Raw genomic sequence first — 13,173 nt, forward strand, 5'->3', positions numbered from 1 at the left:
TGGACACCTGGAGAGGGAGGATGAGGGTGGCTGGAGCTTCCAGAGGGGGTACCTGGGAGATTCCCAGGGTGAAGGAAGAGTGGGAGGGACAGGGGCGCCCCTGGAGGGAGCAGGGGGAGGGGGAGGATGGAGCAGGGAGCCCTGCACAACCGCGCGCCTGGGGCGGGGAAGGAGCCGCGGCTCCGGGGACCTCGCCCGGTTAAGGTGTCCAGGCGGGTGGTCCCAGGCCCCGTCCCCTTCTGCCCCGGCCGGGTCTCGGTAATGCTCGGGGGGGGGGTCAGGTTGGGGCCCGAGTGGAACGGGCGGCGAGGGCACCCCCGCCCGCCGTGCGCGGGCCCGAGCCGGAGAGCCTGCTCCGGGCCCGGGGTCGCCCCGCCCCGGCCCCGCCCCGGCCCCGCCCCCGCGCCGCCGCCGGCGGCTCACGTGATCAGCCGGGGTGCAAACAAGCCGGTCAGCTGACCCGGCCCGACTGCGCCGTCATCCCGGCTATAAGCGCGCGACCTCTCGGGCCGTCCGCTCCGACCGGGTCGCCGCCGCCATGCAGACCCCCTGCCTGCTGCTGCTGCTCGCCCTCGGCCTGCTGGCCGCGCCCGCCGCCGCGCTCGTCAGGTGAGCCCCGCAGCTCGCGCGCCCCGGTGATTCCCGGGCACCGGCTGAGCGCCCCGCGCGGGATGCGGCTCTGCCGCCCCCGCGGACTACTGCAGGGTCCACCCTCGGGCCGGGCGGGGGGACCTCTGCAGGTGCGGGGCTCGCCCAGAGCCCCCGTCAGCCCCGCGACCCTTCCTCTCTACCACCATGGGGTCGGCCTTGGGGGGACCGGAGGAAGCAGGAGGGAGGGCGGCTGTGACTGGGAGCCGACCCAGCGTCCCCAGGACAGGTAGGGTGGGAGCCTGTACTCAGGGCCCGCTCTCGGGTGGAAGTCGGGAAACCGAGGGGTAGGCCCAGGAGCCCGCTGAGCCTGGGCAAGTCATTTTCCTGCCTGGGAAAATGTGAACTTAACTAGATGTGAACTGGTTGTGGTCCCACCTGGTGTGTCCCATGAGATCTTACCATAGGTCCTGGGTCGGCTGGGAGACCCTCTGGACACCAGGAGACCCACACGTCCCGGAGTCCAGAGGGAGTCGGCCTAAGGAGTGGGTCGGGAGAACGGCCCAGCTGGCACCAGGCTGTGGGCGGCTCCCCCCACCCTGGGGCTGGGGCTTTGTCGCAGCAACACCAGCTGCCCCCGGTAAGGACCATTCCCTCCTCAGGCTTGGGGGCTCCACTGGGCCCAGTGATTCCACGGACTATCAGTCCTGGTCCAGGGCTGTGTCAGCTAGGCGGAGGGTCCCCCCACCCTCCCGGCCTTGCAAGGCAGCCTGCTTGCCCAGCAGGGGAGGGGTGCGGTGTGCCCACCCCTTCCTGCCCCTACCCTTGCCCCCCCCACCCCCCGCGGGGCCTTTGTGTTCAGCAGGGGCAGGCATGCTTCCACCTCTGTTGTGGGCCTTTGCCTGTGGGCAGGTGGGTGAGGTCTCAGGGCTGCAGGAGCTGGCTGGGGCCAGAGCGGACCGAGCCTTGCTGAAGGGCTGGCTTCTGTGGGCTCTTGAGTGGGCGCCTGTGTGCGCTGTGGCCTGGGGGCGAGTAGTCCCAGCTGGAGCAGCTGTGGCAGAGCTCCTGCAGGCCTGAGCCTGCTCTGGCCTCACCCCTAGGCCCTCCCCCGGGGGTGGACGGCAGTGGAGAAGGAAGCCTGCGGCCTCTTGGCAGGGCAGCTGAACCCCAGTCCTTCACATCTCCCAGCCCTATGGGACCAATGGCACCTGTTTCCTTAGTTGCTGGAGGGCGTGTCCCTCCCTCCCTGCCCCCAGGCAGGAACCTCAGGCTTTTCCAGCCTATCCGCTCTTAGGCAAGAGGTGGAAGTTCCATCTTCCTGGAGCACACCCTTGGCCTGCTAGGAAGAACCAGCTGTGACCTTGAACTCGAAGATCCCCAGGGCTGGGAAGACATTTCATCCAGTAGCTCTGTTTGGTCTGGTGGCTCTCCTCTCCCACCTCCTGGGGTGGGTTCAGACCCCTGGGGAGCTGGGGATGGAGAAGGGCCCCTCACTCTACTCCCTGCTGACAGAACCCCCTGCTCCCTCCTGCTGGGTGGGCCACCCAGGCTGGCGTGTGTGCTGGGAAGGGTGCACTGGGGCTTGCGTGGAGGAAGGCAGGCCTGGAAGCCCCCGCCTCCAGGGTCCAGGCGCCAACCTTGCCCCCTTTCTGCCTGTGTGGGGAGAGAGCCGCTGGGCTCAGTGCGGCCTGGGGTGAGGACTGCAAGGAAACGAGGTCATGTGAGGGGGACTGGGGGTGGGCAAGAAGGGCTTCTCGGAGGGGGTGGCCTGGAAGTCCCATCTCACAGGCAGGAGGTGGCCACCCCATAACTCAGATGGGTAAACTGGGACCATCTCAACGTGGGGTCTGCGTGGAGAGTGGCAGGTTGGGCCAGAGGGCCAGGCAAATGGGACTCCACAGAGGGCTTTGGGCAGACGTGACAGGTGACCACCGACACCCTCATAGCCCGCACTGGTCAGAAGAGACCAGAGAGGGCCCAGAGTAGGGACAGTGGGGTGCAGGTGTCTGGGGGGGCGGTTGGGCCTCCAGCTTGGATGTGGGTGTGGGAGCCTCCAGGTGGGGTGGCAGCCAGCCGGCCCTGACGAGCCCGGACCCCTGTCTTGACAGGATTCCACTGCACAAGTTCACATCCATCCGCCGGACCATGTCGGAAATGGGGGGCCCCATGGAAGACCTGATCGCCAAGGGCCCCATTTCAAAATACTCCCAGGGGGTGACCACTGTGACCAAGGGGCCCATTCCTGAGATTCTCAAGAACTACATGGACGTGAGTTTTGGTGGGGGGGTGGTGCGGCCAGGGGCTGGGGGAGCGGGTTGACTACGGACACGGTTGTAGACAGGGGCTGGCTCTTAAGACAAGTTCTGTGAGCCAGCGTGGATTTGGGTGAAATACTCGTGTTCTCAGCCCCAGTGGTTTTGGGGGCTTCGGCTGCATGGTATGGGGGAGGGGCTTCTGAGCCATGCCCTTCGCCATGGGTGCTGCCCACAACCCCCTCCAGACTGAGGGCTCTGACCTCCCGCGTCCTCCCCGGCTCCCCTGCCCGACCTGGTCCTCGTCCCGGGGGACTGAGAGGGTTGACTTGCGCGGCCCTGGCACCTCCCTGACGTCTCCCCCACGTGCCGACCCCCGTCAGCTCAGAGCTGGGCCGGCGTCTTCATCCTGGCGGTCATCCTGGGGGGAGCTGCGTCAGCCTTTACGGATGAGGGCGCTGGGCACGGCACGGAGGAGCCCAGGATCGGGCCCAGGCCTGCCCGAGAGTCTGTGGGTGGGGACCTGGGGGGTCCCTGAGCTTGGATCGCCTGTGTGCCCAGGTGGCACTGACTGCCCTGGAGCTTCTGTGCTCTTGCCTATTCTGCTGGAAGGCCTGGGGTGGGGGCAACCTGTGGCCCAGTCCCTGGGCCCTACCTTCCTCTTCGGTCAGCGGCCAGCCCTTATGCCCACTGCCCGTTGAGGGGGAAACAGGCTCAGAGGTGGAACATTCTGGAAGCCAAACAGCAAGCTGAGGCCAGGTCCTGGGCCCTAGCCTGGTACCTCTGGGGCTGCCCAGGTGACATCCTCTTTGCACCCCCCGCCCCCGGGGTCTTGGGGAGCCAGCTCCTTGCTGCCATCCATCCTCTGGTCCACTTAGGGTTGGGACGGGTGGCCTTGCCCTCTGTCCTGCCTGGTTGGAGCCCCAGCCGTGCCAGGAAGCTGTGGCCTCACAGTCATGTGATCAGGCTGGTCAGAGGGGCCGTCTGCCTGGGGCCTGACGGACCAATTCCTGGTTCCTGTCCCCCCAGCGCGCACACACACGCACGCACACACACGCACGCACACATGCACGCATATATACACATACATTCACACACACATACACACAACGGAGATTTGCTGAGTCATTCTCTGACCCCCGTCCCCCCCCTCCCCCAAGTCTGGCCACTTCTGTCGGGTCATGAGTCAGCATTGGAGGGGTCGGAGCCAGAATCCTGCAGCAACTGGGGAAGGGAGTGCCCAGGAGGCAAGGCCCAGATGACTCCAGACAAAAACGCCCACGTTCTCTGACCTGCGAGAGCGCCAAAGACGGGGTTTCCCTGGGAGGCCCAAGGGTCACGTGACCCCTTCATGCTCACCTGAGCCCTTGGTCAGCACCTGGGCCTCCCCCGGGGCAGCCTCTGCTACCCTGTATGCAGGTGGGAACACTGAGGCCCAGAGCAGTGAAGGCAGCGTGGCTGGCAGTGAGGGATTCAGCCTGCACCCTCGGCCACCTAGATCCCTCTGCCTGGGGGCCCTCCAGGCTTGGCCCCGTGGAACCTGAGGCCCCAGAGTCAGGCCCTGACTTGACCCTCACGCTGGGAGGAGACCTTCCCTCCTGGGGTCCTGGACCCGTGAATCACAGAGGGTCTTCAGGCAGGCATTTCAACCCTCTCGCGACACTGACTCCACTGCTGGTTTTGGGTCTTTCACATGGGGTGGTCGTCCCCCAGCTCACATGGTCAGGCAGGGGCGGGGTGGTCCCCAGGGGCCCTGGAACCTGAAGTGCCCATGGGTACCAGGACCGAGGGCTCGGGAAGGGCAGGTGGGGGTGGGCAGCCGAAGCAGCACATCTGACCCTGGGCCCCTCCCCTGGCCCGGGCCTTCTCTGGGCCCCGTGGGGAGGTGAGGGTGCCCCTTGCCCTAGCCCTGACAGACCCTACCTCCCACCCAGGCCCAGTACTATGGGGAGATAGGCATCGGGACGCCCCCGCAGTGCTTCACGGTGGTCTTCGACACCGGCTCTTCCAATCTGTGGGTCCCGTCTATCCACTGCAAACTGCTGGACATCGCCTGCTGTAAGTCAGCCTGTCCCATGCCTCTCCCTGGTGGCCAGAGGGAGACCAAGGGCCGGGCCCAGCCCCTGCCTGCCATGGACGCGGGAGGGTAGGGGCCCTGGGGAGGGGCATGCAGCTCTCCATCCCTCTCCCGCATGAGCTGTCCCCGCGGGCGCTAGGGCTCGGCTGTCCAGCCTCAGCCCACCTCCTCCAGTCCTGGGGCGTAGCGGTGGGCAGGCGCAGACCTCTGGTGGTCCTGTCCTGGCACCTCTTGTGGGCAGCTCACAGCTCCCATCTCTCGGCCACACCAGACAGGCTTCCCTCGCTGGGGTCTCCACCCTTGCTCGCATCTGGGCTGGGACCGTGGGAGCCAAGGATGGAGCGAGTTGGGAGGGTGGTTGGTGGACGGGCTGCAGCAGGCAGTGGGGGTGCCCAACGGGTCTGGTCGTGGCCTGGTGGGCAGCCTGACGGGCTCCCGGCCGGTGCAGGGACCCACCACAAGTACAACAGTGGCAAGTCCAGCACGTACGTGAAGAACGGCACATGCTTCGACATCCACTACGGCTCAGGCAGCCTGTCCGGGTACCTGAGCCAGGACACCGTGTCGGTGAGTCCGTCTCTGGGCCACTCCCCATGGAGGGGGTTCGCCCTCTGAACCCCAGGGCAGGGGTCTGTGCCAGCTCCTCAGAGGGGCTCTTTAGTTCGGGAGGCGAGCAGTGGTCAGCTGAGCGAGGGGCCTGGGGGTTCAGCTTGAGCAAAGGCCCAGAGGTGGGGCAGCTCAATGTGGTTGGTGGCGAGGAAGTGGTAGTGGGACGGGGACGGGGTGGACGTGGTCGCGCGTGCGGGCTGGGTGACAGCTGGGAGATCGGAAGGGAAAGTGGGCAGAGAGCCACTGAGGCACAGGTGTAAGAGCGCCGGGCAGGGATCTGGGACCAGGACCCCCGTGGGTGATGAGTGGTGAGGCCCCTGGCCACAGAGCCGAGTGGAAGAGCCAGTGGGAAGATGGGGTCCCGTGCTGACGTGCTGGCTTTGAGATGCCGTTGGGTGATGGGGTCAGGCATGGCCGGGGTTCCTGCAGCCGGAGCTGCTGGCAGAGGGGCACCTGCAGAGAATGCTGGGCGGGAGTGGGCAGCAGCCGGGGTTGCTGGGGGGCAGGGGGCGCCTGCAGGATGTGCCCGCCTCCCCCGTGGAGGGCTGAGGGGCCCTTGTGGGCTCTGCCCGTGCCCCTGCGCCTCTCACGAGCTCTGGGGTGGAGCTGCTGGGGCCAGGCCGCAGGAGGGGCCCGGGTTGGGACTTGTAGAGGAAGAGGAGCAAAGCAGAAGATGGTCCCCTCGCAGCCCCCAGCCCCGGGAAGGCCGCGTACGGCAGTACTTGGATGGGGGAATGGCAGAGGCGTGGGGGGAGGGTCAGGGGCACTGTGGTTCCCTGTGGGCCACCCCTCCCCCTCCTTATCTGCCTGCCCAGGTTTATCTGCAGGGGCCCCTCCGCCAGGTTCTCTCTGGGCCTGAGATGGGATGTCTCCCAGCACGTTCCCCTCTTGGGTTCATGCCCAAACAGCCGTTTCTTCCCACATCCTGTGCCCTGTGTCGTCTTTATCTGCAGCTCCTGGTGGCGGGGGCGGGGGGGTGGGGTGGGGGGGCAGGGGGGACGTGTGGCCTTGAGTCCTGGGTCGGGTCACGGGTTCCCCAAGGGCAGGAACAGGCCAGAAGGGAGAGCTGTGGGTGGAAAGCCTGAGCTCACGACCCCACCCTCCCTACTCCCTCCGTTTGCGTCTATCCTTGAAATACTCCTGCCAGAGTGTGGGCCCCGCACCCCTGTCGTCCCCACCTGTGTCCGGCCGGGGTTGCCAGCCCTTTCTTCTGGGTCCTCTGCCCTTCTTGAGTCTCCTGTGTGCTACCTGACAGGCACCGACTGAGCTGGGTTTTGTAGCCGCGGCTGCCCTCGCAGGGATGGGAGGTGATGGGCCGCCCAGGGTCCAGTGTTGGGCTTGGCGGTCCACGTGGTCCACTGACTCCTCCCCCCCCGCCGTGGCCCTCAGGTGCCCTGTAAATCAGGGTTGTCGAGCCTGGGCAGCATCAAGGTGGAGAGGCAGACCTTCGGGGAGGCCACCAAGCAGCCGGGCATCACCTTCATCGCAGCCAAGTTCGATGGCATCCTGGGCATGGCCTACCCCCGCATCTCCGTGAACGGCGTGCTGCCCGTCTTCGACAACCTGATGCAGCAGAAGCTGGTGGACAAGAACATCTTCTCCTTCTACCTGAACAGGTGGGGCAGGGCGAGTCCCTGTCACGCTGGCCCTCCCCGTGGCCCCCTGCCAGGCGCTGGGTCACAGCTCCTGACCTCCGACTGCAGGGTGGGTTGGCGCCCTCTCGCAGACGGACAGGCAGCCCCTCCAGAAGGCTGTGTTTCACCGGGGTCTGGGATCTTGGAGAGCCAGAGCTGGGCCGGGGTCTTGGCAGGGTTCCCCCGCACGTCAGTCTGCCCACCATTCCCGGGCCTGGTGATGGGCAGATGTGGTCTTAGCCCCCGGGTCATTTTCGGCCCACAGGGGACCAGGCCACGAGCCTCAATCTGTGACAGGAGTTCTGGAGGCAAGAGGGCCAGGGTTTTCCTGCGGGGGTGACCTCGGGGAGGGCTTGGGGCGATGTCATGTGGGAGGCCTCCCCAGGGGTGCTGCTGGGGAGGGGGTCCTTGGGAAGGGGTCTCACTCTTCCAGTTCCGGCCTCTTCCCAGGACGACAGTGCCGCGGGCCTTGTGAGGGAGCCCCAGACGGGAGGGGGATGCAGCTGTGCTGAGGGTGAGGCTGTGGGCAGGGCGTGGGCCGGGTGGCCGCTGCCCTGAGCCCTGCTCGTGGTCACCGAGCCCTACGTGCGCCCCCCCCGCCCCCCTGGGTCTGACCCCGGGCGTTACTGGCGGAATTCCAGCCCAGACCCCTCGGCCTGGCCTCTGTATGGAAACTGCCTTCTATCCTTTGCTAGGTCAGTGGCAAATACTCAGCAGCCACTTGGGGCCAAGCCACCTGCTAGATGCTGGGGTGCAGGTGAACAGGTGGGGCCGTTCCCCCTGAGTTCTCGGGTCCAGGGGAGGCAGACGAGGTGCAGCGGACCCGGGAGATCGGCCAGGCCTGGGATTGGGGACGGGTGGCCCGGCGCTATGACTCCCCGGGTGATGGGCTGAGGCAGGAAGTGGGTGGGGGCGGATGGCTTGCAAGGGCAGGGCTGAGGGTGCGGAGGGGCACTGGAGGTGAGATCTGCTTTCCACACAATGGGTTTTGGAGGTGACAGGAGGTGGAGGCCACAGTGGTGGCGGAAGGACAAGTTCAGCAAGGCGTTTCTGAGTGCTGGAGACAGCCGGGCAGACGATGCTGAGCACATATAAGTGTAAATAAGAGGCGGGGAGAGTCAAAAGCTGAGATCCGAAGGGGGAGTGAGTCATGGAAGGATCTGGATGGAGGACATCCTCGGGAGCAGCAGGTGCAAAGGGCCTGGGGCAGGAACAGCTGGCTCAGCTTCTCTCAGGGTTGCCGGCACCTCCTGGAAACCCTTGGTTTTTCTTCCAGGCAGGTAAGGTCCCTGATCCTGGAGCTGTTAGCATTCGTGTTCCCATCTGCCTGCTGGCCTGACCCTGGCCGTCCTCAGCTGGCAGACCAGGAGCCCAGAGGCCCAAGCAGGATCTCTTCTGCTCAGGATGGGGCTTGGCCTGCGGTCCACACTGGTTGTAGGATCAGAGCCCCTCCCCCCTTCCGGATACTTCCACCCCTGCCCACCCAGGAAGAGTCCTGCTCTGGGGCACCTTCTGAGATCGATCCTCCCATCCCTGATTTCTGACCTGGTCCCAGCCTGTGCCTGTCCACCCAGTCCTCAGGCTGGACGCCTGGTGCAGGGGTGGGCAGGGCAGCAGACTCCCTCCCTCCTTCCCCCCCAGGGACCCAAATGCACAGCCCGGGGGTGAGCTCATGCTGGGTGGCACTGACCCCAAGTACTACAAAGGCTCGCTGATCTACCACAACGTCACACGCATGGCCTACTGGCAGGTCCACATGGACCAGTGAGTATTAGGTGGGGCCCCTCCCTTGGCTCCCCAGGGGGCATGGCTTGCGGGGACCCTGCCCCCGGCCTCGCACTCAGCAGGGCCTTGTTGGGGTGGAGGGGGGCCGGGCAGGGTGGGCCTGGACCCTGTGTCCCGCCAGCCCTAGGTGCTCTGGCCACCTTCCGGTGCCCAGCCGAGCTCTCGTACCCGGGCTCCAGCCAGTGTCCCCTCGTCCACAGGCTGCCTAGGGGACTGTTAACCCTGCTCTTGGCTTCTCCAGCCACCTCCCCTCCCCTCCCACCCAACTCTGCTGGGCTGAGTCCTGCAGTGGGGGCGGGGTCTCCAGGTGGCCCTGGGAGGGGACTCACACCACCTCCGCTGCAGGGTAGACGTGGGCAGCAGCCTGACCTTGTGTAAGGGGGGCTGTGAGGCCATCGTGGACACGGGCACCTCCCTCATCGTGGGCCCCGTGGCGGAGGTGCGGGAGCTGCAGAAAGCCATCGGGGCCGTGCCGCTGATCCAGGGCGAGGTGAGCGGCCGGCGGGGCCGGTGGGGAGGACGGGCACCCCAGGCCGCCGTGCCCCTCCCCCCGTACATGCGGCGTCTTCTCGTCCCCCCTTAGTACATGATCCCCTGCGAGAAGGTGTCCAGCCTGCCCAAGGTCACCGTGAAGCTGGGGGCTAAAGACTACACGCTGTCCCCAGAGGACTACACGCTCAAGGTGAGCTGGGGACTGGGGGGCATGGGGCGGAGCACACCCAAGGGCGCGGCCTGGGTGGTGACCTTCGTCGGCCGTCCCAGGTGTCGCAGGCTGGGAAGACCATGTGCCTCAGCGGCTTCATGGGCATGGACATCCCCCCACCCGGCGGGCCGCTCTGGATCCTGGGCGACGTGTTCATTGGCCGCTACTACGCTGTGTTCGACCGCGACCAGAACCGGGTGGGCCTGGCTGAGGCTGCCAGGCCGTAGCTGGCTCCCCGCCCGCGGGCAGAGTCCGGAGGAGGGTCGAGGAGGAGAAGGCCTCACCCCTGCCCTCCCGGCCACCCCACCCCGCCACACACTCACACTCGCACTCACAGCACAGCTCTCTGGAGGCCGCCCGGGTTCCGTTCTGTGGTTTCCCCCTCCCTGGTTTCGGAAAAGCTGCCTGCTTGTCTGTCTGTCTGTCTGTCTGTCTGCTGGAGGGGCGGGCCGGGGGCAGAGCCAGTGGGTGGCTGTGGTGCACAGGCTCCTTTCTCTAACTTGGAAGACCTAGCCCGCGGGGCAGCTGTGCATCCTAGGACCCCCAGCCCCGGGGTAGTTCCCTCCCCAGCCTGCACCTCGGGGGCCTGGCCACCCAGCACCGTCCAGCACCAGACTGCACTTAGTCGCTCCTCCGTGCAGCTTGGGGCCCGGCACCCTGCACTGCGGCCCCCACCCGTCTGCCCTAGACCCCGCGAGGAAGGGGCCAGCTGAGGCCTGAGGATGAGCTGGAAGGAGCTGGCAGGGGTGGCAGGGGACAAAAGCTAGTCCTGTGAGACCTCGGTGGGGTCATCCTGGGTCTTGACTCCATCGTGGAGGGCGTTCTCTGGCCTGGGGGTGGGGTAGGAGGGGAGGGGGCTGGTGCCGGCCTTCCCTGCAGCTGCCCCCTTCTTGAGTTGCCGGGAGCAAAGTTGGCATGAAAATAAAATTTGTCTAGGCCTCTTACTGTGTGTTGGCGTGTTTTGTGCTTGGTGGGGAGGGTGGTGGGGAAGGAGCTGGTGTGGCTGATGCCCTGCTGTCACTTCAGAGGGAGGGCTGACCCAGCTACGCTAGGGTGCACCTCTGGGGTTGCCCTGGGCCTGGCTCACAGACCCAGACCCCGAGACTTTCGCCCCCTGCCCAGCCTCGTGGCCGAGGCACCGCTGGTGGGGGACTGGCTCTTATGGGGCCTGGAGCAGTGGTCAGCGGGGTGCGGCCAAGCGCAGGGCTTCTTGTGAGAGTACCTTCACAGAGGCGTGATTTTCAGGTCCAGGTGAGTGTCCTCCATGTTTACTTGGAGAATGTGCCACCAGCAGTGGGGCCCCGCAGTGTTCCCTGATCCCCCTGCACACGTGATTCCAGCCTAGGAAAGAGGCCTGATGCGGCTGGTGGCACCCGGGCAGCCTACCTCATCTGGGCCTCCTCACCAGCCCCTGGAAGCCGTACCTCTACGTGAGCCATGCCGATGCTGGAGCAGGCCAGCCTGGGGTCCTGGGTTTGCAAGGATCCAAGTTAGGAATCCCCTCAGGCCACAGTGACTTCCTGGCTGGTCTGGCCTGTTTGGTGGGGGTAGGCGGGGGTGGTCAGAAGCAGCTGCACAGCCGGGGGGGGGGTTTGAGGGATGAATAGGAGTTTGTGAGCACTTGGTGGTGGGCAGATTCTTCAGGAATGGGTAACTCCGGATGACTCCTTGGAACCCACCCCCTGCAGGTGTAGGGGTCTGGCTGGTGTGACATTCGTCGCTATCCTGGTGCCTTCTCAGCCAGCAGGGCTGTGGCTGTCACTGACCTGGCCCCAGGGGGCCCAGGGGGCCCAGGGGCTGTACCCCAGAGCTGAGCCCTAGCAAGCGCCTTCCAGAATTACGAGAATCGTGAACACGTGCCCGGTGTTCTCTGCACCTGAAACTCGAGCTGGGAGCCGGCAGAGCTCTGCAGGGCTGCAGGGTTTCTGGGGAGCCCAATCAACGCTGGTGCCTGGGAGGCCCGCAGGACAGGGCTGCCAGGGACGACGCACCCCTCCCCTCACCCCCTGCCCGTTGACCATCCGGGGCCTGCTCTCCACTCTGTCCCCCTCGGCCTCCCACCACCCGAGGCCAGCAGGGGCTCACCGACTCACGGGCCCCTGCTCCACCCGCCCTGCTCACCGTGACCCACGGCTGGAGGGTCCTCCCTTCTGGAACACGGGGACGAGCGTGGCGGGACGCCCCAGACCCCTGGACACTGTGTAGGTTAGTGCAGGCCGAGCCCCCAGCCCCTAGCCCAGACCATCAGGGCGTTGAGGTCCTGCCCAGAGTCGGGCCAGTGCAGCCGCCCTGCGCTGCCCCCCCGGAGGACCCATTCAGCCGGCCGGGATTCTCCCGGACCCTGCAGTCTGACTCTGGGCTCAGACCCAGCTTCTGTGACCGGATCCAGAGCCTGGAGTCTCTGTCTAGGGAAGGAGGGTGACAACAGGGACCTCTTCGCACTGGGCCTGATGGACACGATGAGGACCCCAGCACAGGGCCTGGCGTTCGGACACTCCAAACACTGGCTCTCGTCCTGGCTGGCTCAGCCCTGCTCGGCACCAGCCCAGTGGGCCCCGGTGGGCGCTTCCCGCCTGGAGGACACCCAGCCTCGGGCTGAGCTCTCTGGAGCCCACCTGAGTCCAGCCCCTTCCCAGCGGCCTGCAGCAGGCTCCTGTGGGCCAGGCGCCCTCTCCTGCTGCCTGAGGGCCAGCTGGACGCGAGGGCAGACCAGCCCGTGGGCCGCTTACAGCAGCGTGTACAGCCCTGGGCAGCGCCTGGCCCAGGGGACACCAGGTGGCCTAGTTCACAGGCCACTCACAAGCCTGGGAGGGCCCCTTAGGTCAGACTCAGCCCGACTGAGGTCTGGTGCCCGCAGGCCAGGCCCTTGGGAAAGGGGCAGTGGGGTTTGGATGAGGGAGACTGAGCCCCGGTTCCCCGCAGTCCCCATCTGCCCTCAGAGACCTGTGGGCCCTGGGCCTGGGCCCTGCTGCGGGTGTGGTCAGGGCGGGGTCAGCTTTGCTCGGGAACCCCACCCGCTTGAAGACGGTTTTATCCACATCCTTAAAGCCAGCTCTTGCGCTGCGGGGTTCCTGACCAGCCCCGAAAGAGGCTGTACCAGGGTCAGCCAGGGGGTGGGGGCGGGGCAGGGGAGGGGCCTGGAGCGGGAGTGGGACGTGTCCAGGGACCGGGGTGCAGAGAAGGGCTCAGGCTCAGAGCGCACAGAAACTGGGGAGAGAAGTGTTCAGAGAGGGCCCGGCACAAGGAGGCCAGCACTCCGAGGAGAAGGGATCCCTGAGAAGGACCCAGGCTGGGAGGAGAGAGGGTCGTGGAGGGAAGGGAGGCCGGTTGAGAGGGTCAGAGCAGAGCGGGGCTTCACGGGAGAAAGGGCTCAGAGCACAGCCTGGGGGGAGAACAGGGGTTCGAGGGAGGCGAGGGAGGGAACAGGCCGCCACACAGAAGGGCAGCTTCAGGGGGTGGCGGTGTTGGAGGTTCTGGGCTCCATGGGGCCCGGCAGATGGGTGAAGAGGACCCATGGGCTCAGAG

General features: G+C 66.4%; 1 protein-coding gene across 3 annotated transcripts; it reads left to right on the forward strand.

Annotated features, from left to right (window-relative positions):
* The first annotated feature begins 440 nt into the window (after positions 1-440).
* On the forward strand, positions 441-10,147 carry CTSD (cathepsin D). 3 transcript variants are annotated; one of them, XM_032640606.1, is made up of 9 exons: positions 441-609; positions 2,697-2,856; positions 4,775-4,898; positions 5,366-5,484; positions 6,916-7,142; positions 8,802-8,924; positions 9,291-9,435; positions 9,529-9,627; positions 9,708-10,147. In XM_032640606.1, the coding sequence occupies exons 1-9, from the start codon at positions 539-541 to the stop codon at positions 9,873-9,875; spliced, it is 1,236 nt and encodes a 411-aa protein (XP_032496497.1). In that variant the 5' UTR covers positions 441-538; the 3' UTR covers positions 9,876-10,147. The 3 variants fall into 3 exon arrangements, with proteins under 3 accessions (XP_032496497.1, XP_032496498.1, XP_032496499.1); XM_032640607.1 differs by lacking the exon at positions 5,366-5,484 and having other exon boundaries at positions 448-609; positions 7,016-7,142; XM_032640608.1 differs by lacking the exons at positions 4,775-4,898; positions 5,366-5,484 and having other exon boundaries at positions 450-609.
* Positions 10,148-13,173: the final 3,026 nt, after the last annotated feature.

Source organism: Phocoena sinus, chromosome 8, assembly GCF_008692025.1.
Source record: "Phocoena sinus isolate mPhoSin1 chromosome 8, mPhoSin1.pri, whole genome shotgun sequence".
Classification (NCBI taxonomy): Eukaryota; Metazoa; Chordata; class Mammalia; order Artiodactyla; family Phocoenidae; genus Phocoena; species Phocoena sinus.